Below are 27,156 nucleotides of genomic sequence, written 5' to 3'. Positions count from 1 at the left end.
AAGCGCGGTGCGAGAGATGGCGCGACTGTCGCGCTGCTGCGGGGTTACTTGGGCGCCGAAAGGGAAGGCGCTTGGTCTCTTTGGGTTCGGGAAGCAAGCGGGACGGACGTGCCGTACCGCTCCGACCCATGCTTCTGCGAGACCTTCTCGCGTGGCCGCCTTGGACACCGTTGGCGTGACTGTACACGCGCACGACCAGGCGTTGGGATCCAGCATGGGGCGAACATATTCGCTCGCAATGCGGTCGCGGTAAGTCGGACTTCTAGATTTGTCGCGCGCCCATCGGCATGTTTTGGGGATAGCAACTCGGCTAGCAGGCATGGATCTATGAAAGGTGCAATAAATGCCCTTGTGACTGTTTGCACTACTGTGTTGTCGTTCCTTTGTCCCAAGAGTACGGAGGAGAACCCCGTATCTCCCCACATCTGGCTGCCCAACGTGGACCTCTTGGGGCATCGGACGATAGATTTAACAGTTTTGCTTAGTTCGAGACCTTTGTTTGAACCGAAGCGTAGGGCTAGCGTGGATTTTGATCGCTAGCGTTGGCGGCGTGCTTTCTTGAGCGAGGCGGCGGTGGCTGTAGTGTATTTGAACACGTCAACATGCTAAGCCTTTTCGCAAGTGTTTTTTTTAATGGCATTCGTTGGTACGAGAGCCACGTGGTCTGCATCCTGGGAGAGCGAGGCTGAGCGCCCGCGGAGCAGTGGCAAGCCTGAAGCGAGTGAGTACGGAAGCCTCGTGGGTGGTCCGAATTTCTTATGTAAATAGCTTCTTCTATCTCTTTGACTCGGATGAAGTCGCGGCTCTGGGAGCCGGGTGGCCGCGGGCCACGGGTGCCACGACGGGCTGACTGGTATTGCGGCCTGGCACCGGGCGCTCTGACACCGTCTGGGACGGTGGGCGCCGTCAACTCGGATGCTGCGTGCACCGAGCGGAGTAGGACCACCTCACAGAGCTAACGTCTCCTCGCGGCTGCCCGTTTTGCGCTCATTTTGAGTGTTGTTTTTGGATGCCGGTTGTTGTCAGAGTAGCGACGCTTTAGGCCTAAGGCTTTACGAAGCTGCCTGTCGCACGTGGAGGGACACAACCTGGTGGACCGTGGCGTTGAGGCGTTGCAATTTGCTTACCTCATTCTATTTAGCCTCGCACGAATTGAAATTACTCGTTCGGCTCAAGGAAGCGAGCTTCGTTCACGTGAACTTAGCATCTGAGTAGCTGCCCGATCTTTTGCTAGCCGAGTTGAACATCGTACCACGTGGGCGATGCGCATGCAGAATTCCTCTCCCTTGCACTACTGTAGTGTTTGCCGAGTGTGTTGAGTTTACGCAGCGTGATTGGAGTCACCCCTGGCTTGCTGTCACCTGCACATCGTCTGCGCTGCTGCCCCGGACTACGATCGAGTCACCCCGGGCGATGGTGATGCTGTGGCCAGTTCGGCGCAGCGACTTCGGCGGCCTCCTGCATCCAGCTCACAAGCCTCGGCGGCGGACAAAGGAGCCAGCGGTCACCGACAGCTACGGCGGCTCTTGCCAGCAGGGCGCGTTGGCGCGAGCGACACTTGCTCGTACCGACTACAGCGTCGTCGTTTCCGGAGTCCTGGCCTGGAACGATGCCGTCGAGTTTGCAAGGCTGCTGCTGTGACCGGCGGACACCAGCGGTGTACCCCAAGGACAGTCGGCTCGCATGTTACGGACAGCGTGTGGACATTTCCCCGGCGCGGCCACTGTTGCATGTACCACCTTGTTCGCGAAGCACGGGTTAATGTTAGACCGTGTGACATGTTTCGCCGGAATAAGAAGTGATTTAAGGTTGGGGGGATGTGGGGATGCGCGACTCTCGCGCATCCCCTGATGTTTTTCCCGCATAGCGCATCCCCTGATATGCTGTTTTCCCGCACGGCTCGCGTGGCCTGGCGGTCGGAGTGGTACAAGCGCGGTGCGAGAGATGGCGCGACTGTCGCGCTGCTGCGGGGTTACTTGGGCGCCGAAAGGGAAGGCGCTTGGTCTCTTTGGGTTCGGGAAGCAAGCGGGACGGACGTGCCGTACCGCTCCGACCCATGCTTCTGCGAGACCTTCTCGCGTGGCCGCCTTGGACACCGTTGGCGTGACTGTACACGCGCACGACCAGGCGTTGGGATCCAGCATGGGGCGAACATATTCGCTCGCAATGCGGTCGCGGTAAGTCGGACTTCTAGATTTGTTGCGCGCCCATCGGCATGTTTTGGGGATAGCAACTCGGCTAGCAGGCATGGATCTATGAAAGGTGCAATAAATGCCCTTGTGACTGTTTGCACTACTGTGTTGTCGTTCCTTTGTCCCAAGAGTACGGAGGAGAACCCCGTATCTCCCCACAAACTAAGTCGTGCAATTGCAGCAGCGGCACAGATCTCGCCAATGAAGCAAGTGAAGACGTCGTGTGGTGAGCACCTCCAGGAGAGAGCACGCTGACCGATACGCTGGAGTAGGAAGGATCGACATACGCGGCACGGCGCACGAAATAAGTACCTACGAAGCGGCCCCCCACGGCACGGGGAAGAGCATCATAAGGGGCATCCCGCTTGAGGATACGGCCCAGGAGATTCATGATAATGTTGTGCACAAGCATAACCCAACGGCCCTACAGACAAACCGAATCGGCAAGACCCGATCAGTCGTCATTGCTTTCGAAGGGCACAAAGTACCCAATTACGTGAGATACGGTAACCTGCTCATGGAGTGCACGTTGCACAGAAAACAAATCGACGTATGCTATGCGTGTGGAAGAGTGGGCCAAAGAATGGACATGTGCCCGGATCCTTCGAACACGATCTGCCGAGGGTGCGGAATTTCCAACCCTGCCGAAGACCACAGATGTGTCCCGAAGTGTGGCCTATGCGGAGGCAAACACCTGACCACGGACAAGGCCTGCAAAGCCCGTTTCAAGATGCCCTACGGCATCCGCCGGCGACGCTGGGAACGACGCCGAGCAGAGGAAGAAGACGCTGGGAGAAGAAACCGAGACAAGAAAGGTCCTGCAGGCGGACCCCGCCGTAGCGCCTCCAAACAACGGGGCCGGTCACATACGCCAGGCCGCAGCAGCAGCAACAGTGGCGGCGGAAACAGCCGCCGGAGTCGCTCCCGATCGAAGACACCATCAATAACATTCGAGAAACTTCCAGTACATGTAGGCGCGTCCTGCGCTATGCGATAACATTTGTTAGGTGGTCAAATGTGGTCACTCAATAACGATAAACAAGTACACATGTCAATGTATTAAGTTGTTGGGTTGACACAAGTACAGTTAAACCTCGATATAAGAAACTTCAATACAGTCCACTTCCATTAATTCCACCCTGACAGGACCCACAAGATTGATCGAATTATATAGCTGGTCGAATTAAACAGTATACAGAAAAAAATATGAAACACACTACTGATTTGTGTGGTGGTATTTTCACTGTTCTAACATGCCCTCGATTGATTATTTAGCAAGAAAAACGTGCAAGGGTCTAACATGTGCTGCACATTGGTGGCCGGTTTTCTAAAGTCAGCTTCGCTGCAATAAAACTATGTTATGCAATAAAGCATACAAACACCCGAAGGTGGTTTTGGTTGTGTGTCCGACTACATGGCACAGCAATTTACAGCCCAGTTTTCTTGAAAAGAAAGGGGGGGAGCACACCTTAGAATCAGGTAAATATCATAGTCGGACATTGTGAGCTGCAATAATTGCTTTAAAATCCTCCTAGGGCAGGCTGAAAATAGGCGTTTTCGATGGGAAATGACGTGTGATCAACGCACGCACTGTCCCCCAAACTCCAGCAAGACAGACGCTGCCACTGACGGGGTCATTATTAGGGTCACTATATGGGCTAGGTGTGTGCATGCTGATTGGACAGGTTCAAATTACTTGGCGAAGAGAAATTTTAGGATCGAAATAACGAAAGTTTGGGCCCATAAAAATGCATGGCAATGCCGAGACAGTGGAGAATTAGATTAGGGGACATGAGCCGTGCCCAAGTGTTGGGGGACACAGACTTCACTTTGGGTCCTTCGCAGTCTTTTGTGCTTGCTTTAGGTTCCTTTATTTGGCTGACGGTTTGCATCCCCCAATGCTTGAATATGGCTTGTGTCCCCTAATCTAAATTAATAAATTGAAACTTCTGCGGACGCAGATGCTCAAATGGTTGAATCACAAGTGGCTGCATACGAATGCACCTCTCAAATCGCACGCCATAGCGGAGCAGCATTGTGTTCCATATACAGTCCAAGTGCGATAAGATACTATGCGCCCCACTTTATCTATGCTTTGGGTGTGAATGAAAGCGTGCAAGGATGAGCCGAGAAGGGTGGCAGCTTGATAAGGGCCATCCTTCTTTGCGGCCCCTTTTGTGTGAGAAAATCTATCGGTGATTGTACCAGTTTGCATAAAAGGTCTGATTTCAGTATAGCGAATTCATTATAACGAAACGAATTGGCAATTTTACCAACCTCTCCATATCGAGGTTCAACTGTATAGGCATGTCTGCATATGCTGTTTCCATCCTACTGGCCAGGCATCCATATTGAAAGCATGAACCCTTGCAGGAGTTGCAGCTGTTCCTGATGCGCCTCTCGGAAGTGGCCAAGCAGATCCCTCTGCCATCAGAGGCAACAGAAATTCTCTGGGAGCATGCCATACGCATAGCCCACCGTACCTTCATCGAAGGGTATGTCTGTCTGATACGTTACCTGTCCTTTTGCCTTGGTTCCGGTTTCTCTGTTAGCTTTGATACTGCTAGATTCTACCATTCAGTTAGAGCTATGACTAGCTCTTGTTCGGTCTTACCATGTTGATGCATTGGTTAAAAGCTATATACTCTATCATTTCTGGGACAGACTTTCCATGGAAACTGCATAATAAAAGTGAACTGAGCAATTTGATATTGATTCATGTTGAAAAAGAAATAAGTGCATATATAGACAGAGGCTTAGAAAAGAGGAGCGCTTGTGTTGCATTCTCTTCCCTGCATCCTCGTCTGTTATTGCAAAAAAATTTTTTTAACGGAGCTGCATGTTCACGGCATGAACCCAATTTTTTCCCATGTGCAGAATTCCTGTTTTCTTAATTGATTGGTCATCCCAGCCTTCCTTGTCAGCTTTCCCAAAACTTGGGTCAAGATCTTTTGTGCAGAAACAAAAGCATGGTGTACTTGAATGATGTTGCATGAAAGACTGAATTAGTTTAACTGGCTCACAAAGACTGTTTCTGTGTAATGACTGCCTCATGCTTAGATGCTATTTCACCATCATTTGTATGCAGCAGTTAGGATTGTGCAAATACATTTCATATTGAATCAAATTCAAGTTGAATATTGTTCAATAGAGGAGTAAGAAATCAAACGTTCAATTGAATTCAAGTGTCAAAATTACTTGTGACAGTACACATTCATCGTCATCGTCATCATCATTTATTGGGCCCTTAAGGACCCATTATAAGGGGGGGGGGGGGAGTTGTCATAGACATACACAAGTCAAAAATGTTACAACAAGAACGAATTGAAATGATGCATTTTAAGTAATACAGCAAAATAAAATAGGAGTACAGGTGACTCCAAATGGAACAACACTTGGGATGCAAAGAGAAATTTATTCAATTCTAATTTCCAAAATGTGAAAGCAACTACTCTTTTAATTCTTCAGGATCACACTCCATGGTGATTGCATCTGGGAGTTCATTTCATTCTTGGATTGCTGTGGATAAAAATAATTTATTGAAAGCAGAAGTTGATCCATACAGGCACTGTAAATTGAGGGAATTGTACAGGTGTCATGACGAATGTGTTGGTAGTATAAGAAGTGATTGACGCAGATGTTGAAAATGGTAATAGAACTTATGGAATAAGCATAGACGTGATATCTTGCATCTTTTAGGAAAGTAGCTACGGATAATGGTAAGTAGGGCTGATATTCTGTGGTCTGCAGGTGCGCTGACAGGGTGATGTACTGGCCGATACGATGTTAGCTATGGAAGCCTTGGAATATGCGGTGAACACTATATTTTCAACTCGAGTACACAATGTGATCTGGTATTGTAAGTGTGCTACTTGTTACCAATGAGCAGCTTATCAAAACGGATTTGAAAAGGCATGTTACTATTGAGGCTTATGCGTATATCTTAGCTCAAGCTTTGTGTACACGTATAGAATAATCTACTCGAATTGAAAATTATGTCTCCTTCAGTTTACATGCAGCAGACAAAATATTCAATTTCGTTTTAACCCTTTGAGGGTCGAATTATTTTGAAAAAAACTTTCCCAGGTGGTCAAATTATTTTTTTTTCGGATCTTGAATGTCCAAAATGTATTAGGTCGGGAATAAATAGTCAAAAATAATTAGGAACAGTATTTTGGTGTCGGCATCACTCAGAATTGCAAAATGTTCAATAGTATTTCCAAGCGTGGTACTCCTTGTAACACGGGTCTACGCACAGCGCCTTATCGCAGTCTGCACACCTAAAATGCGTGTCTGTTCTCTTGAAGCGAGGAGTTGTGTTGGCGCACACATGCCATCTCTGCGTGCGGCTGCCTTGGGCAGAGGTCTGAGGCACCCTCTTGCGTAAGCGCGTTGCCGTGGAGAGCGAGAATACCTCGCGAACGGCGCTGATAAGCAAGTGGTGATAACCAAGCTAAGAGAAGTGCCAATCAAGATAGAAATCAACTTCCACCGCCCCTGCGAGAGCGTGCCGACAAAGAGAAAAGCAACGTTTCGCGCGCCTCCGTTGCGATCACGCGGCGGAACCGAAACCGCGAAAGCGCGTTGCCACTGAGAGCGGGAATACCTCGCGAACGCCGCTATAAGCAAGCTAAGAGCAGCGCCAATCAAGATAGAAATCAACTTCCACCTCCCTGCAAGAGAGTGCCGACAAAGAAAAAAATGACATTTCGCGCGCCTCCGTTGCGATCACGCGGCGAAACCGAAACCGCCAAAGGGGCGTTGCCGCAGTCTGAGCGACGCGCTGAAGCTAGCAATCAGCTCTGTTTATCTCCCCAAGAAGGTAGCACCAATTTCAAACGCATCTTGTAAGTGCTAAGAGGTGGCAGCACCTCCCGATGAGCGCTCATCGTCATTATGGCGCGAAATTTCAAACGGAGGGTCGAAACCGTACCCGTACGGCGAAGACCTTGCGGGACAGAAAACCGCTGCCGTACATGTACGGCGAAAACCTTCAAAGGGTTATGCTATATGGTTTGACTATAATGGGACGTTGTTTATTATTGCGGAAACGACCAAGCCTGTGAGCTCGCTCGGTATCAGAACTCAAGATTGTTACTTCAAGGTGCTCCGCACAGAATGATATGATATGCGACTTAGACTTCGCCCACATTTCGTCACTGGCGTCTGCAATTCCGAAAAACAGCAGGTTGTTTCGGCGAAGGCAGTTCTCTGAGTCGTCGTATTTCCCTGCAAGCTCCTTGATTTCTGAGGACACCTTTTCAAGGACAGTATTAGCGATGGGTTGGTCATTGGATCAGAAGACTTCAACATTTTTTTCTATTTCATCAAAACAGCTGGAGAGACCACTGACAATATTTTCTATATTTGTCTGAGCAGAACGGATCAAAGCAAGCTCGAACAAGAGGGTGTTTTGTGAGAGCTCCATTTGGGCAATGGCCTCTGATATGGATTCAAGGGTTGGGGGTCCAAGGTTCAGTTCAATCTCGCCAGAAAAAACAAGGAAAAGAAAAGCCAGATGGCCATTGATACAAAAAGAACAAAGCATCTGGCCTAACAGCCACCACTAACCGTCAAGGGAATCCAGGAGGCACGACACTGCAAATAAGGAAGGATCACTACATCGATTGCATTTCACGTTCGGGAGATAACTAACCTGCAGCAGAATGGGCATCTTTGAGACCTCGCCCATTGCTATAGCATGCCCCAACTGGCCCCTGGATGGCGGCAGTTTATGTTTACCAGGCGGGTCACCAGCGCTGATTGTAACGCTCGTTTAAAGGGACACTAAAGGCAAATACGAAGTCGACGTCGACTGTTTAAATACCATTCCAGAAACCTCGCTACGCTTTTTTAGTGCCAAGAAAAGACTTAGTTTATGGAAAAATTGCATCTGAAGGGTCCAAATACCTATTTGGAAATTCAAATCTCCCGCCACCAAACCGGGGGAGTGGGGATGTTGCATACACCATCGCCACCCTTTGCTGCCGTCGCTGAGTAAAACGGCGCCCGACAGACAGCTGTACCGAGCAAAGACAGAGCGGCAGATTTGCCGCTGCAGCTGCATTTTGGTCAAGCGGCATAGACCATTCGGGCATCCCACGTCATCACATGAAAGTTGAATTCTCTGCTACTTGTAGCTTGTGCGAGTTTCACGAGCCAGCAAAACCATCACAGCACTATGCAATAGTGAAACCAGTGAAACACTAAAGCGTGGGTGGCACATTCCGACCACCTGCATCATTTTCAAGGGTAATTTCAAATGAGTTTTTTTCTCTAAAATATGCAATAGGACGGGCAAGTAGCATTTTATGAAATTTTGATGAAACGAGTGGTGAAGTACTAGTGACAGAATTTAACTGAGGAGTGCTTTCGTCATCACGCAAGTACTTGAATGTCCCGGGAGAGTCTCTAATCATGTCCTGCATTTACCTCGAATTCTCGATTATAAGGCTCTGTTCATGATAATATTGACGCCTTAGAGATTCTCAAGCACTAATCTATCACTTTAGCTTGACTTAATATTTGCCTTTAGTGTCTGTTTATCCCTTTGCATAATCCACATATACCCAATTTATGGTCTTAACAGTCAGGAGCCATTTCACTTATTCAAAAGCCTTCCAGAAAAAGTGCTCAGGTAAACAAATGCATTTTAAGCAGTTTACTTCAGAAAATGTACTTATTCCTGAGGTCCTCAACAGTACTAGCACTGTGTGGTGGCACTCGAAACTTTCTCCTAGGTGGAGGCCAGAATTTGCATTGCAAGTCTGTAGGGTCTTCATTGTCACTTTCTTCAAAAGTGTTGTCATCTGAGGATGTTTGGTGAACATATGAAGGTGAGATATACTCATCTACGGCACTAAAATCATCTTCTGATTCACAAAACTCATGTGAGTTTCGTCCATAAAACATATGCACAAAATCCGTAGCCATTCTGTTGGCGCTTTGCACCACAAATCCTGCGAAAGCATCTTCATGCATGAAGTAAGGGAAAAAAACAAAATACTGCCATCACCTGGAGACATTGCGAAGTGCTCTTATTAGTTGAAAATGTTCCTGAAAGCTAGCCCTACGAACCCAAATAACAGGTGAATGCAAGCACACACACATTAGGTGTGTCTCGAATGTGACCAAAACTAACGTTTTTGCATGTCGGGAATATGCCCTCAGGGTCAAACAGGTACAGAGAGGCTGGAGCAATGGGATAAGTATGTCAAAAGGAAATCAGAACCAAAAAGTTAAAATGATTCACTGCACTAATGATGCAAACCTTGTAAGAATTGATAAGGTTATGATGGTGATTAAAGGGACAATGAGCACCACGTTTAGCTCGCTCACTATAATTTTATGGGTAGTGCAGTTATGTATAATCTTGTATCAGACTCACTGGTGGCAAGGGGATGGTTTCGTTCTCTTCCTCGTGTGAATGGAAGGTGAGATATTGTTACGGGGTTAAAAACAGGCAGACGTTTATTTATAGGATATTTACAATAATTGTAGCAGCTGACAAAATCGTAGACAGCGCGCGAAGTCCAGAGATGGTCTTCTTCCGACCAAGATGAAAATATCTTCTTTGTCAGCGTGTCACATGACCCCCGGTGACTGAAGAGGCGGGCGAGTAATACAACTTAAGACGCGAGACGTGGACCACGTTGGAGCAATGCTGAGCCACGGTTGGCTGAAAAGGGGCGATTTTGTACATGACATCAGTTAATTGACGCAAGACATGGTAAGGGCCAGAGTAGCGTGAAAGTAACTTCTCCGAGAGGCCAACGCGTCGCGACGCCGACCAAAGAAGAGCCAGGGCGCCCGGTGTGTAATGGATGCCACGATGGCAGGCGTCATATAAGCACCTCTGATTGTCCTGCGACTCCGCAAGTCGACATCGGGCAATTGGATATGCTTCTTGTGCTTTGAATATGGCTTCACGGGCGTACTCGGATGTGGAATTCAGACTAGCAGGCAGAACGGTGTCAAAAGGTAGCGTAGAGTCGCGGCAAAACAAGAGGAAAAATGGAGAGAAGCCTGCAATATTGACACGTGTACTTATATTTATCGGGCGACCCCGTTTCGCCGCCTAACAAATCTTATCGCACAGCGCGGGACGCGCTTGCATGTACCGAAGTTTCTGGAAAGTTATCGATGCTTCTATCCGCAGTCTGTTGTCGCCGAGCCTTGTATTATCTGATTTCATCGCGTGACTCGAATGTTGTAGAACTTTGTGGAAGGCATGCGGGTCCCAACGATTAGTCTGGAACATTCGACGACTGTTGTATAAAAGCCGACGCGCTTGACCCGCTGATCAGATTTTTCGACGATCGCCGACTGTGTTCGCCGCTTTCGTTGTGCTATAAGTGTAGCCTGTTTTGTGGGCACAGGTTCGCCCAATAAAAGTTTGTTTTGTCGTTCACAGTATTGCTACTGTGTTATTCAACGTCACCACCACGTGACATCTGGTGGAGGTGCTTTTCGTTCATGTACCGGACGCCCCCGACAAGCCGTGATCCAAGCCCGGACTGCAAAGAGAGCACCAACGTAGTCCCGGAGCATCGAGCAAGCCGCCGTCTTCAACAGCTGCCCCCGGAGCACGGACTTCTACCTGAGAAGACCAAAAAGATTGTGGACAAGGCAACCCCAATGGCAGCCCCAACGTCCCCCATCGTGCTGCAGCAGCCCAGGGAACCTCCGACGTTCCGCGGATCAACATTCGAGGACCCGGAAACCTGGCTCGAAACGTATGAGAGGGTCGCTAAGTTTAACAGTTGGGACAGCGACGACAAGCTGCGGCATGTCTATTTCGCGTTGGAAGACGCCACCAGGACGTGGTTCGAGAATCGGGAAGCCACCTTAACGACGTGGGACCTTTTCCGAAGCGGCTTCTTGCACACGTTTACAAGCGTCGTGCGAAAAGAGCGAGCCCAAGCTCTACTAGAAACCAGAGTGCAGCTGCCGAACGAGACGATCGCGATCTTCACGGAGGAGATGGCCCGTCTTTTCCGGCACGCCGACCCGGAAATGTCGGAGGAGAAAAAAGTTCGCTTCCTGATGCGCGGCGTCAAGCAAGACCTTTTCGCCGGACTTATTCGTAACCCGCCGAAGACTGTGGCTGAGTTTTCTGCAGAGGCATCGACGATCGAGAAAACTCTGGAGATGCGCACCCGGCAATATAACCGCCAGGGGCACACGCCGCAGTGTGCCATCCAAGGACTGGGTTCGGACGACCTCCAAGAGACCATCAGGGCCATTGTGCGCGAAGAACTGCGCAAGGTCCTGCCTTCGTCGCAGCCTCAAGTAGCTTCGATCGCCGACATCGTGAAAGAAGAGTTGCACCGATCTCTTGGAGTTCCTGAGGTGCAACCACAAGTACCGCAGCCTCAGCCAGAAGCGATGACTGACGCCGCCGTCGCACGTCGTCAAGGTCCCCCTCCGCGACCGCGCCAGGGCCCTGCAACGCCCCAATTCCGTCGTCCGCCGCCGCCGCCAGTACGACCACCCGTCGCCCAGCGCACCTACGCGAGGAAGACGGACATTTGGCGCGCCCCCGACCACCGCCCGCTCTGCTACCACTGCGGCGAAGCCGGCCATGTTTACCGCCGATGCCCATACCGCGAGCTGGGATTGCGAGGCTTCGCCGTCAACGCGCAGCGCCCGAGGGAAGGTGAACGCCCTCGTGACATCGCCGACTACCTCGCCGCTACTCAGTGGAGCCCGCGACGACCGTCCCGTTCGCCGTCACCAGGCCGCTACCTGTCGCCACAGCGCCGACCATACACTGGCCCAGCCCGGGGCCGGTCCGTCAGCCCATATCCGGAAAACTAAAACCAGCAACCGATGGAGGTGCGGTTGCTGTTCGTCGAACTGACGAAGATCCTCCGCCGCCGACGAAGACGCCGAAAAGCCTATCTCGACGACATAACAACGACGACACACCGCCGTCCCGACGAAGTCTGGCAGGAAAGAACACGCTGACGAATGACCACCTGACGACGCCACGTACCAACCACAGGTCAACGCGACGCAGCCGTGATCCGACGCCGAGGCCTAACTGTAACGCAAGACAAAGAACCACCGACCTCGACGTGCTTCTCGACGGCCACGCAGTCACCGCCTTAGTAGACACAGGAGCCGATTACTCTGTCATGAGTGGAACCATCGCAGCCCAATTGAAGAAAGTTAAGACTGCATGGGAAGGCCCGTTAATTCGGACCGCTGGAGGACACCTCATCACACCGAGTGGAATCTGCACGGCAAGAATTACCATTCATGACCGGACTTACCCTGCCACCTTCGTTATCCTGCAACAGTGTTCACGAGATGTCATTCTCGGCATGGACTTCCTGAATCAACATGGCGCAGTCATCGACCTGAAGTCGAAATCGATAACGCTGTCACAAGATCAAGCGATACCGCCGGAGAGCTGTCGTAGTCACCACGCCTTGAGTGTGCTCGAAGATCAAGTGAGCATCCCGCCGCGCTCCAGCATTATTATTTCCGTCGGCACTGAAACACCCGCTGACGTAGAAGGCCTCATCGAGGGCGACCAACATCTACTGCTCGACTGTGAAATTTGCGTCGCAAGAGGGATCGCTCAACTCCACGGAGGGCAAGTGGAAGTTATGCTAACCAACTTCAGCCAAGAGTTCAAGCACATCAACAAGGGCACGACAATCGCATACATCGAGGAAATTTTGGAAACCAGCAATGCCTTTGTCCTCTCGGATTCAGCCGCATCTACCCCGATGAGCATTGTCCCCGAACGAGACTTTGACGTGAATCCAAGTCTTCCTATGAGTAAGCAGCAACAGATCAGAAGTCTTCTCCGACGATACAAAGACTGCTTTTCGACGTCATCGAGGATTCGACAAACACCAGTTGCAAAGCACCGCATAATAACCGAAGAGAGCGCTCGACCACTCCGCCAGAGCCCTTACCGAGTTTCGACGCGAGAATGTGAAGCTATTAGGCAACAAGTCGACGAAATGCTGCGCGACGACATCATCCAGCCGTCGAAAAGCCCGTGGGCCTCTCCTGTAGTCCTGGTAAAGAAAAAGGACGGAACCCTACGCTTCTGCGTCGATTATCGTCGACTGAACAAGATCACGAAGAAGGATGTGTACCCCCTTCCACGGATAGACGACGCATTGGATCGGCTCTGCAACGCTAAATACTTCTCGTCGATGGACCTCAAGTCTGGCTACTGGCAAATAGAAGTCGACGAGAGAGATCGCGAAAAGACTGCCTTCATCACGCCAGACGGCCTCTACGAGTTCAAGGTCATGCCATTCGGACTGTGCTCGGCGCCTGCAACGTTTCAGCGCGTCATGGACACGGTGTTAGCCGGACTGAAGTGGCAGACGTGCCTTGTTTACCTCGATGACGTCGTCGTCTTTGCCGGAAATTTCGACGATCACCATAGGCTGCTTGCGACAGTGTTAGAAGCCATCAAGTCATCAGGGCTCACTCTGAAGCCGGAAAAGTGCCGCTTCGCTTACGATGAGCTTTTGTTCCTAGGCCACGTGATCAGCAAATCAGGAGTACGCCCCGACCCACAGAAGACAGCTGCCATCGCAAAGTTCCCGCAGCCAACCGACAAGAAGGCAGTGCGCAGATTCCTTGGCATGTGTGCCTACTATAGGCGCTTTGTCAAGGACTTCTCACGCATCGCGGAGCCGCTAACACATCTAACCAAATGTGATGTCGCGTTCAAGTGGGAAACGCCGCAGGCCAAGGCATTTCAAGAACTCAAACGACGCATGCAGTCGCCGCCGGTACTTGCACACTTCGATGAGGACGCCGATACCGAAATCCACACTGACGCCAGTAGCCTAGGCCTCGGTGCCGTCCTAGTCCAGAGGAAAGAAGGACTTGAAAGGGTGATATCGTATGCTAGCCGGTCGCTGTCAAAAGCGGAAAGCAACTATTCTACGACTGAAAAGGAATGCCTCGCCATCATTTGGGCTATAGCTAAATTCCGCCCTTACCTCTATGGCAGGCCATTCAAAGTCGTCAGTGACCATCATGCATTGTGTTGGCTAGCTAACTTAAAGGACCCTTCAGGACGGCTGGCGCGGTGGAGCCTCAGACTACAAGAATATGACGTCACGGTAATATACAAGTCCGGAAGAAAACACTCCGACGCCGACTGCTTATCGCGCGCCCCCATCGATCCCCCGCCGCAGGACGACGAGGACGACGACGCCTTCCTTGGGATAATAAGCGCGGAAGACTTCACTAAACAGCAACGAGCAGACCCGGAGCTAAAAGGCCTCGTCGAGTATTTGGAAGGAAACACCGACGTTGTCCCTAGGGCATTTAAGCGCGGGTTGTCGTCGTTCACGCTGCAAAACAACCTGCTCGTGAAGAAGAACTTCTCACCAGTCCGCGCCAGCTACCTTCTTGTTGTACCGTCAGCGCTGCGTCCAGAAATACTGCACGCCCTACACGACGATCCAACCGCTGGGCACCTCGGATTCTCCCGGACGCTGTCGAGAATACAGGAAAGGTATTACTGGCCGCGTCTGACCGCCGACGTCGCCCGTTACGTCAAGACATGCCGAGACTGTCAACGACGCAAGACACCACCGACAAGGCCAGCAGGATTACTACAGCCGATCGAACCTCCTCGCCGACCATTCCAGCAGATTGGGATGGATTTGTTGGGGCCCTTTCCGATATCAACATCCGGGAATAAGTGGATCGTCGTGGCGACGGACTATCTCACCCGCTTTGCTGAAACTAAAGCTCTACCTAAAGGCAGCGCAGCCGAAGTGGCGAAATTTTTCGTCGAGAACATCCTGCTGCGACATGGTGCCCCAGAAGTCTTCATCACCGACAGAGGAACGGCTTTTACAGCAGAGCTCACCCAAGCCATTCTGCAGTACAGCCAGACAAGCCACAGGAGGACAACTGCCTACCATCCGCAGACGAATGGTCTCACGGAGCGCCTGAACAAGACCCTCGCCGACATGCTAGCAATGTACGTCGACGTCGAACACAAGACGTGGGACGTGGTCCTGCCGTACGTAACCTTTGCGTACAACACGGCGGTGCAAGAAACAACGCAGATCACGCCGTTTAAGCTGGTTTACGGCAGGAACCCGACGACGACGCTTGACGCCATGCTGCCGCACGTAACTGACGAAGAGAATGTTGACGTCGCTAGCTACCTCCAGCGCGCCGAAGAAGCCCGACAGCTCGCCCGCCTGCGAATCAAGAGCCAGCAGAGGACCGACAGCCGACACTACAACCTCCGACGACGCTTTGTCGAGTACCAGCCCGGTGACCGTGTTTGGGTTTGGACCCCTATACGCCGACGAGGACTGAGCGAGAAGCTCTTGCGTCGCTATTTCGGACCGTACAAGATCATCCGACGTATTGGCGCACTGGACTATGAGGTCGTGCCAGACGGCATTTCGCTGTCACAGCGGCGCCGCTCACGACCTGAAATTGTCCACGTTGTGCGACTCAAGCCGTACCACGAGCGTTGACGAGCTTTGGGACTTCGCGTAACTGACCTTTGGACTTGATTTCTTTTCGTTGTTTTGTTAATTATGTTTAATAAGTGTCCTTTTGTGTTTCGCTCTCTTATATTTGTAGCATCGGGACGATGCTTTTTAAGAGGGGGGTATTGACACGTGTACTTATATTTATCGGGCGACCCCGTTTCGCCGCCTAACAAATCTTATCGCACAGCGCGGGACGCGCTTGCATGTACCGAAGTTTCTGGAAAGTTATCGATGCTTCTATCCGCAGTCTGTTGTCGCCGAGCCTTGTATTATCTGATTTCATCGCGTCACTCGAATGTTGTAGAACTTTGTGGAAGGCATGCGGGTCCCAACGATTAGTCTGGAACATTCTACGACTGTTGTATAAAAGCCGACGCGCTTGACCCGCTGATCAGATTTTTCGACGATCGCCGACTGTGTTCGCCGCTTTCGTTGTGCTATAAGTGTAGCCTGTTTTGTGGGCACAGGTTCGCCCAATAAAAGTTTGTTTTGTCGTTCACAGTATTGCTACTGTGTTATTCAACGTCACCACCACGTGACAATATCATGGCGAGACGAATTATAGGCGAAAGTAACGAATGGCAGCGCCACATCCCAGTTGCGATGGTCAGTGGAGACATACATGAACAGCATGTCAGTAAGGGTGTGGTTAAGGAGCTCGGTTAGGTCGTTCGTTTGTGGATGGTAAGCAGTAGCAAGTTTGTGTTTAGTCACACATGAGTGTAAAATGTTATTGACAACTTTAGACAGAAAGTAGCGGCCTCGGTCGGTGAGGAGCTGTCGAGAGGTGCCGTGGAGAAGGATGACATCCTCTAGGAGGAAGTCGGTGACATCGGTTGCACAGCTTGTCGGAAGAGCCCGTGTGATCGCGTATCGGGTGGCATAGTCTGTTGCTACAGCAATCCACTTGTTTCCCGAAGCAGACATAGGAAAAGGGCCTAAAAGATCAGCACCTGCACAGAAGAATGGTTCTGATGGTACGTCAAGTGGTTGAAGGTGACCAGCAGGGAGTGTGGTCGGCTTTTTGCGTCGTTGACAAAGGTCACACGCAGCGACATAATGGCAGACGTCAGACCAGGCCAAAATAAGCACCTACAAACACGGTCATAAGTCCGTGACACGCCAAGGTGACTGGCAGTCAGTACATCATGAAGCTGGACGAGAACAGTCTGACGCAGATGCTCAGGCACAACGAAGAGTCGGTGAGGGCCGTCCGAGCACATGTTAGATCGGTACAATATATCATCTTGAAGTTCAAACATGCAAAGGGAAGGATCAGGCGTCGTTGAAGTGAGCCGTTGAATAAGGTTTTACAAGGAGGCGTCCCAACGTTGTTCGGCTCCAATATCACAAAAAGCAGCCAGAGAGAGAACGGTAACAGGCATGCCATCTGCAGAAACGTCAGGCGGGTCGACAGGATGGCGCAACAAACAGTCCACATCTTGATGTAACCGGCTGGTCTTGTATACGACTGAATAGTTGTATTCTTGAAGGTGCAGAGCCCAGCGGCCAAGGCGCCCGAAGGATCTTTGAGGGACGAAAGCCAACACAGAGCGTGATCAGTGACGACTGTGAATTGGCGACCGTACAAATAGGGGCGGAATTTACCCACTGCCCAAACGAGAGCCAGACATTCACGTTCGGTGGTAGAATAACTGCGCCCAGCAGAGGAAAGAAGGCGGTTGGTGTAGGCAATAACACGTTCTCACCCTTGTTGTTTCTTTGCCAAGATAGCTCCAATACCGTGGCCACTGGCATCGATACGGACTTCTGTTGGAGCTAACGCATCAAAGTGAACGAGGATGGGCGAGGACATAAGCAGCCCAATCAGCTCGGTGAAAGCACCAGCTTGCTTCGGGCCCCAAATGAATGGAGCGTCTTTCTTGAGGAGCTGATTGAGAGAGTGCGCAACATTCGAATTTCGCACAAACCGACGGAAGTAGGAGCTAAGGCCAAAGAAGCTGCGAACATCCTTGGCATATGTTAGCACGGGAAATACTTTCACTGCCTGTATTTTATCGTGATCAGGGCGTACAACAGAAGAATCGACGAGATGCCCGAGCACAGAAATTTCACGACGACCGAAGTGGCACTTGCACGAATTTAGTTGTAGCCCCGCATGACAGAATACGGATAGTATCGTCGATAGGTGTTCGAGGTGTGTCGCAAAAGTCGGAGAAAAAACGATCACGTAGTCCAGGTAACAGAGGCAGTCAGACCACTTGAAACCATCTAGGAGGGCATCCATCATTCATTCCAATGTGGCCGGGGCATTACATAAACCGAAAGGCATCACTTTGAACTGATACAGGCCATGGGAGTGATAAAAGCTGTCTTCTTGCGGTCCATGTCATCGACGGCACTTTGCCAGTAGCCGGAGCGAAGGTCGATGGACGAAAAATATTGTGCTCCATGCAGGCAATCCAGGGCATCGTCAATGCGCGGTAGCGGATAGACATCTTTCTTTGTTACCTTGTTGAGATGTCGATAATCGACGCAAAATCGCCAACTGTTGTCCTTCTTTGGCATCTTGTCAACTTCATGTTGGATGATATGGCGGTTGGATGATATGATATGGTACAACAGGCTCCATGGGCTGCAAGAAGGTTCGATGATGTCTCGAGAAAGCATCTTGTCAACTTCATGTTGGATGATATGGCGCTCAGTAGGCAAGACGCGGTAGGGTCGCCGATGGATCGGGCTCGCATCACCGGTGTTTATTCAATGTTTTACGTCAGATGTTTGTCCTAGAGGGCGCTCTCCAAAGTCAAATATGTCCCAGAGGCAAGGAGGCAACGTAGTTCTTGAGCATGCTGGGGCGGAAGGTCGGGAGCAATCATTTTTGTTAGGGCATTCAAGTCTGAAGGGACAGGGGGCGAAGCAAGAGTTGAACACGAGGAGCTGTCACCAGTTAAAGCCGAAATGTGGTAGTTAGTCGCTGGCTGGCGTTATTTGCGCCAAAGATATTCTGCGTGGGAATACTTGTGTACAAAGTCCAAAGTTCACAAGCGGAAGGCAGGACGTGTTGTCTGAAATGGTAATGACGGTGTGAGGAAAAGTGACATGCGGGAGCAGGACATCTGGATTAGGGGATACGATGTAGTCACTGTCTGGTACAGGTGGAGCGGGGGAGACACCTATGTAGGTAATGGCACGGTGAGGGAGGCGAATATGCTCAGTGGAACATAGCCATATCGAAGCACTATCGGGAATGTCAATAGCAGCAGGTAGAGCGAGTTGCACAATACCAGCAGAACAGTCTATCAAAGCGGAATGTGTAGACAGAAAGTCAAGGCCCAGGATGAGGTCGTGAGGGCAGTGCTCGAGAACATAAAATAAAACAGAAGTATGATGTCCGGTGACACTCACGCGAGCCAGACACATGCCAATAACGGCTGGTGTTCCACCGTCGGTGACTTGGACCACAGGCGACAGGGCAGGAGTGAGGACTTTCTTGAGACAATTCCAAAGCTGAGCATTCATCACAGATACGTGAACACCAGTGTTGATCAGAGTCGTAACAGGTACACCATCCACGTTCACTTTAATGAGGTTCTGATGTGTGGGCAAGGTCAGAAGAGGATTTTTGCTTCGGGTCGGTTTTCCAGCAATATGAACCCACGTCTTTGCATTATGCGTGCGATGCTCTTACCAATTGAATTGATCAGTGTGGAGAAACCACTCTAGTAGAACTCGGTGCCCTGCGATGCAAGGAATTGTTGCACAGCCTGCTCCACTTCAGCATTGTTTTGGAATTGACATCTCGAGAGTGCAGCTTTTGATGCAGGGAACAAGTGCCCATTCAACCGGATAACAGCACACGCTTCCATTGGTGACCACGTCAGTACATGTCTGTGTCCTATCGTGATTTGTACTCGAATAACCGTGTGCGCACCGGTCTGGTGCGACTCTCTTTTCTTCAGAGAACAGAGTGAGACAAGTGAGACAAGCTCACTCTGTTCTCCGTTCCCTTTCATTACCCCTTCCACCTTCCTTTTTGCTCTTTCTGAGCTGCGCTACAAGCCTAAAAATGTTGCTGCTTCCATCATTGAACCAGCAACGTGCGCGGATCCTTATGGCGATTGTTTGTTTCACCTGGTGCACCATCTTCTCTATTTAAAAAAAATGACGAAACTTACTTTCGGGGCATTCCTCATGCAAAAGCGACAAGGGCTAGACCCAACACTTTTTGAAGTGTTTTTCATAAGAAAAAACACCATGGTACACTATACTCATTTGTCATTTTAACCAAGTGAGCGAAAATGAACGTTAATAACAGTTAATCTTCAATTCTTTTTGGCTTGTTCAGTGACAACGGCATCTTTCTTGTCAAATATTTAGCCAAATGAATTCTTATCAATCTGTAGACAAGTACAGACAAGCGTTTTCGCTCCTCTGACGAACTGTGCCATTGCTTGTTCTTTGATTTCTTTTTACTTTTTCCCGCAGAGTTTGTAATAATTTTAATGTAAAACAAATAATTGTGCCCTTGTCTGAATCGTTCATTCTTCTTTGTATTATTTCATGGATCTATAACTAGCCTTTGGCTAAGGACCCGGACATTATCCCCTGAGGATCTTGTATTCTGAACTAAATAAACCTATTGTAATGCGGTGTATTGAGCAGTCAGAAACGCGACCGTCTCAGCCGAGCCTCAGACACCGAGAGCGCGTGCCCCCCTTCGTCAGCGGGCCGGTGATGATAGTGCGTCCATAGAGCGCGCCAGTCTTCTTCACTACAACTGCCCCCTGGAGAAGAAGGAGCCATCCTGGCGACACAAGGAGAAGCGAGGACAAGGGGGTCATAATAGGGTTTAAGCCTCTGGACGTGCACTGTCTCGTGTCCGTGACGCCTCAAGTCAGTAGATGGCGTTAGCGGCTCGACGATGTAGTTGACTGGTGTCGTCTGTTGTACAACACAGTTGGGACCGTGGTATTGAGCGAGGAGTTTAGAGGATAGGCCAGGGGTGCTTGAAGGTATCCAAAGCCAGACTAGTGAGTCCGGCTGGTAGGTGCAAGGAGGGAGGTCATCATCGCGACGGAATTTTTGGAGACTCTGGTCTTCCGCCGTGAATGAACGGGCCAGCTGACGGCATTCCTCGGCATACTTGGAGGCTTCAGACAGAGGCGTGCCCTCTGATGGGTCAGGCCGGTAGGGAAGAATGGTGTCGAGCGTACAGGTAGGTTCACAGCCATATACGAGAAAGAATGGTGAAAATCCCATTGTGGCCTGTGAAGCGGTGTTATAGGCGTACGTAACATATGGCAAAACAAGGTCCCAGTTGGTATTATCCGATGTAATGTACATGGATAGCATGTCGCCCATAGTACCATTGAACCGTTCTGTTATGCTGTTCGTTTGCGAATGATAAGCTGTAGTGGTGCGATGGACGATATGGCACGCGGTCAGAAGGGCGTTAAGAACTTCGGAAAGAAACGCACACCCTCTGTCACTGAGAAGTTCTCGTGGTGCCCCATGACGCAGTATGAAGTGATGCAGGAGGAAGGACGCAATGTCGCGGGCTGTCGCTGTTTGCAGTGCCGCAGTTTCTGCATAGCGGGTGAGGTGGTTGACAGCGACAATAATCCAGCGATTGCCAGCTGATGTGCAGGGAAGAGGACCGTAGAGATTGATGCCGACGCGCTCGAATGGTCGGGACGGACAAGGAATGGGCTCCAAAGGACCAGAAGGATGAGGGGCAGGAAGCTTGTGTCGTTGGCACGTTGTACACGAGCGAATGTACTTTCACACAAAAGTATACATGCCATACCAATAAAAGCGGGAGCGAAGCCTGGCGTAAGTCTTGAAGAGGCTGGCATGGGTGCATTGCGGGCCTGAATGGAGAGCGGAGCATACATGTGTGCGCATATGGCGGGGGCTGACTAATAACCATTTGCGGCCATCGGAAGCGTAATTTCGACAATAGAGAACACCATCTCATAACTCAAAATGAAAAGCTTGGCGGCGGATAGCACGTGAAGGACGTGTTGTTGAAGTGTCAGAAATGCAATATATAAGTGCCGCAATCCAGGGATCTTTGCGTTGCTCCACAGCCATGTTGATGTGCGAAGGCGACGAAAACGCCAATTCGATGACTGAAATGCAAGTCATGTCACTTGGTGTGGGCGACCGAGAGAGGGCATCTGCGGCGGTGTGTTTACAGCCAGACCGGTAAATGACGCGTATGTCGAAGTCTTGTAACCGTAGAGCCCATTGCGCAAGGCGGCCAGACGGATCTTTTAATGTCGATAACCAACATAGAGCATGGTGATCTGTAACGACGTCGAAGGGGCGGCCGTACAGGTAGGGTCGGAATTTTCCAAGAGCCCAGATGATAGCCAGGCACTCCGTTTCGGTGACGGAGTAGCTGGATTCCGCTTTCGTTAGTGTTTGGCTTGCGTAGGCTACTACGTATTCATCATGCCCACTTTTTCGCTGTGCAAACACGGCACCAAGTCCTACGCCGCTGGCGTCGGTGTGGACTTCTGTGGGGTCGAAATGGCGCAGTACGGGAGGCGAAGTGAGCAAACGCCGCATTGTTTCAAAAGCATCGTCGCAAGCTGTGGCCCAAGTAGAAAGTCGTGTGTTGCCGCGAAGCAGCTGAGTCAAGGGAGCAATGATAGAAGCGAAATTCCGGATAAAACGACGAAAGTAGGAGCAAAGCCCGATAAAGCTCCGAAGTTCTTTCAGGGACGTGGGTTTCGGGAATTCAGCGACGGTGCGAAGTTTGGAAGCATCAGGTAGTATGCCATCTTTCGATACGACGTGTCCAAGTATTGCAAGCTGCTTGGCTCCAAAGCGACATTTCTTCAAGTTGAGCTGGAGGCCTGCCTCGGTGATGCACTGCAGGACTTGCTCGAGATGGTACAGATGTGTGGGAAAATCTGGGGAAAAGACGACGACATCGTCAAGGTAACATAGGCATGTCTTCCATTTTAGCCCACGAAAGAGATTGTCCATCATTCGTTCGAATGTAGCAGGGGCGTTGCAAAGCCCAAACGACATAACGTTGAATTCATATAGACCGTCTGGGATCACGAAGGCGATCTTCGGGCGATCGGCAGGATTCATAGGCACTTGCCAATAGCCTGAGCGTAAATCGAGCGAAGAAAAATACTCTGCGCCTTGCAAACAATCCAGAGCTTGTGGGAGATACGGGGTTCTCCTCCGTACTCTTGGGACAAAGGAACGACAACACAGTAGTGCAAACAATCACAAAGGCATTTATTGCACCTTTCATAGATCAATGCCGGCTAGCCGAGTTGCTATCCCCAAAACATGCCGATGGGCGCGCGACAAATCTAGAAGTCCGACTTACCGCGACCGCATTGCGAGCGAATATGTTCGCCCCATGCTGGATCCCAACGCCTGGTCGTTCGCGTGTTCGGTCACGCCAACGGTCGTGCGTTCGAAGGCGGCCACGCGAGGCGGTCTCGCAGAAGCATGGTCGCAGCGCGCGCGGAATGTCCACGCTGTTCGCCGGCCCGCCGGGGAAGAGACACCGCCTTGTCCCTCGGCGCCCGAGTAACCCCGCCGCGGCACGACGGTCGCGCCATCTCTCGCACCGCGCCTGTACCACTCCGAGCGCCGCGGGCGCCAGGCCACGCGAGCCGTGCGGGAAAACAGCATATCAGGGGATGCGTGAGAGTCGCGCATCCCCACATCCCCCCAACCTTAAATCACTACATATTCCGGCGAAACATTTCACACAGTCTAACATCAACACGTGCTTCGCGAACAATGTGGTACATGCAACAGTGGCCGCTCCGAGGAAATGTCCACGCTGTCCATAGCATGCGAGCCGACTGTCCTTGGGTACACCGCTGGCGTCCGCCGGTCACAGCAGCAGCTTTCCGACTCGACGGCACGATCCCAGGCCAGGACTCCGGAGACGACGACGCAGTAGTCGGTACGAGCAAGCGTCGCTCGCGCCGACGCGCCCTGCTGGCAAGAGCCGCCGTAGCTGTCGGTGACCGCTGGCTCCTTTGTCCGCCGCCGAGGGTTGTGAGCTGGATGCAGGAGGCTGCCGAAGTCGCTGCGCCGAACTGGCCACAGCATCACCATCGCCCGGGGTGACTCCAATGACGCTGCGTAGACTCAACACACTCGGCAAACACTACAGTAGTGCAAGGGAGAGGAATTCTGCATGCGCATCGCCCACGTGGTACGATGTTCAACTCGGCTAGCAAAAGATCGGGCAGCTACTCAGATGCTAAGTTCAAGTGAATGAAGCTCGCTTCCTTGAGCCGAACGAGTAATTTCAATTCGTGCGAGGCTAAATAGAATGAGGGAAGCAAATTGCAACGCCTCAACGCCACGGTCCACCAGGTTGTGTCCCTCCACGTGCGACAGGCAGCTTCGTAAAGCCTTAGGCCTAAAGCGTCGCTACTCTGACAACAACCGGCATCCAAAAACAACACCCAAAATGGGCGCAAAACAGGCAGCCGCGAGGAGACGTCAGCTCTGTTAGGTGGTCCTACTCCGCTCGGTGCACACAGCATCCGAGTTGACGGCGCCCACTGTCCCAGACGGTGTCGGAGCGCCCGGTGCCAGGCCGCAATACCAGTCAGCCCGTAGTGGCACCCGTGGCCCGCGGCCACCCCGCTCCCAGAGCCGCGACTTCATCAGAGTCAAAGAGATAGGAGAAGCTATTTACATAAGAAATTCGGACCACCCACGAGGCTTCCGTACTCACTCGCTTCAGGCTTGCCACTGCTCCGCGGGCGCTCAGCCTCGCTCTCCCAGGATGCAGACCACGTGGCTCTCGTACCAACGAATGCCATTAAAGAAAAACTTGCGAAAAGGCTTAGCATGTTGACATGTTCAAACACACTACAGCCACCGCCGCCTCGCTCAAGAAAGCACACCGCCGACGCTAGCGATCAAAATCCACGCTAGGCCTACGCTTTGGTTCAAACAAAGGTCTTGAACGAAGCAACACTTAAAATTATCGTCCGATGCCCCAAGAGGTCCACGTTGGGCAGCCAGATGTGGGAGATACGGGGTTCTCCTCCGTACTCTTGGGACAAAGGAACGACAACACAGTAGTGCAAACAATCACAAGGGCATTTATTGCACCTTTCATAGATCAATGCCGGCTAGCCGAGTTGCTATCCCCAAAACATGCCGATGGGCGCGCGACAAATCTAGAAGTCCGACTTACCGCGACCGCATTGCGAGCGAATATGTTCGCCCCATGCTGGATCCCAACGCCTGGTCGTTCGCGTATTCGGTCACGCCAACGGTCGCGCGTTCGAAGGCGGCCACGCGAGGCGGTCTCGCAGAAGCATGGTCGCAGCGCGCGCGGAATGTCCACGCTGTTCGCCGGCCCGCCGGGGAAGAGACACCGCCTTGTCCCTCGGCGCCCGAGTAACCCCGCCGCGGCACGACGGTCGCGCCATCTCTCGCACCGCGCCTGTACCACTCCGAGCGCCGCGGGCGCCAGGCCACGCGAGCCGTGCGGGAAAACAGCATATCAGGGGATGCGTGAGAGTCGCGCATCCCCACAAGCTTCATCGATGCACGGTAGAGGGTAGACGTCTCTGCGAGTTATGTTATTAAGACGGCGGTAGTCTACGCAAAATCAAATTGAGCCATCTTTTTTCTTAACCAGGACTACAGGCGACGCCCAGGGACTATTAGAGGGTTGAACCACTCCACGCTCAAGCATTTCACTTACTTGATTTTCAATGACACGGCGCTCCACGGGTGATACATGATAATGCCTCTGGCGCAGTGGTGCGTGGATGCTAGTGTCGATCTCGTGACGTACAGTCGATGTGCAGCCTAGTGGGGCTTGGTTACAGTCGAACGTAGATTGATATTTCCGTAGAAGGCTGAGATGCTGCGTAGGGCTCAGGAGGGCATCGACTGAGCTATTGAAGACGTCTTGCGTAGGCTGGGAACAAGGCAAGCTATAAGTCAACGAGTTCACGTCTGAACAGTTCTTGTCAAGAGGTGCATCAAAGATGGTCACTGAATCGGCAGGCTGAAGACATCCAAGGCACTCGCCACAACGTAAGACGAGGGGCGTGGCCTTAGTGTTGGAAACGAGCAGTCGCGTGCAGCCACCGCTGACAGTTAGGACAGCGAAGAGAAGGGAACACCGTCGGCGAACAAAAGCGTCCGATGGGACAAACAGGGCAGTAGTGTCAATGGTGAAAGTAGAGCAGGCATTCGCAATCACAGAAGAGTGCGGAGGGATCATGGTGTCTTCTGTAACGGCCAGTTTGTCGCCAAAATTGTCAAAGTCATGTAAATGGGTATCGGGAAGTGGAGAAAATTCAACTTCGGTGCGAGAACAATCAATGATGGCCTGATGATGGGAAAGGAAGTCCCACCCCAAGATGACGTCGTATGAACAGGATCAGAGGACGACGAACTCGACTGCATACGTGTATCCTTGAATGACGATGCGGGCGGTACATGCGGCAACAGGGGTAATGCACTGTGAACTTGCTGTCCGGAGTGACAGCGCAGATAAGGGTGTCATTACTTTTCGAAGCTTACGGCAAAGTTCTTCCGTAACTACTGAAACAGCGGCGCCTGTGTCGACTAATGCCAGTGTGACGACTCCTTCTACAGATACTTCGATCTTGTTCATCGGAAGAGGGCGAGGCTTTGTGTGGTTCGACTGGAACACAGTTCTCGCCTCTTGAACTGCGGTAGCTAGTTTTCCTGCTCCAATGGGGCCAGACGCCGCCGCATGGGGGAAAGTGAGCGGCGACGAGGGGATGGCGAGCTTTGATCACGGGCAGAAGGAATGATGTTGCTCGTAGACGGCAAGTGCGAGTCATTTGGTGGCGTGAAGGACGAAGCTGCCGAAGCGTGGGAGCGGACTGGTTGGTCATTAGCTTGAAGCCATAAGCAATGGCGACAGTGCCTTGCCACGTGACCAGGGATTCCACAGAAGAAGCACACGGGGCGATTGTCGGGTGTACGCCAGGGTGGCTGGTGATCTGGTGGTGTACACTGGAGGGATTGGACGTGGCGGTGCAGCAAACGGTGGTGCTGAAAAAGTCTATGGAGGTGGTCATGCTGCAACATCGGCGTAGCTTAGAGGTACAGGCAATGGTGGCGCTGCACGAGGGGACTGAATAGCTTCGGACACTTGTTCTTGAAGCATCTGACGCAGCGTAGGAGCCAAGGTCGGCATAGGCCCTGGGACGGCGGTGAGTAGGGATAACTGGCGGGTGACTTCAGAGCGTATAAATTCCTTGATTTCGCCGAGTAGATGGTCTTTTTTAGTCACAGCGGCTAAACTTGCAATTGAAGTATCGGGGACCGAAGCACGTCGAGTGAGTAGACGTTGCCTCCCAAGTTCATCGTAGCTTTGACAAAGTTCAGCGACTTCGACCACGGTCCGCTGGCTTTTCGAGAGGAGCATTTGGAATGCGTCGTCTTCGATGCCCTCCATTACGTGACGGATCTTGCCAGACTCAGTCATCGATGGATCGACG

General features: G+C 51.4%; 1 protein-coding gene across 1 annotated transcript in view; it reads left to right on the top strand.

Moving 5' to 3' along the window:
- Nucleotides 1–27,156, top strand: part of Vps50 (vacuolar protein sorting 50) — a 171,998-nt gene that overhangs the window by 128,131 nt on the left and 16,711 nt on the right. The window contains exon 24 of the mRNA XM_050186790.3: nucleotides 4,566–4,687. Coding sequence (XP_050042747.1) covers nucleotides 4,566–4,687 — 122 coding nt within the window. The remainder of the gene's footprint in view (nucleotides 1–4,565; nucleotides 4,688–27,156) is intronic.

This window comes from Dermacentor andersoni, chromosome 2 (genome assembly GCF_023375885.2).
Source record: "Dermacentor andersoni chromosome 2, qqDerAnde1_hic_scaffold, whole genome shotgun sequence".
NCBI lineage: Eukaryota > Metazoa > Arthropoda > Arachnida > Ixodida > Ixodidae > Dermacentor > Dermacentor andersoni.
The sequence above is the reverse complement of the archived record's forward strand: the minus strand, read 5'-3'. Positions and strand labels throughout refer to the sequence as shown.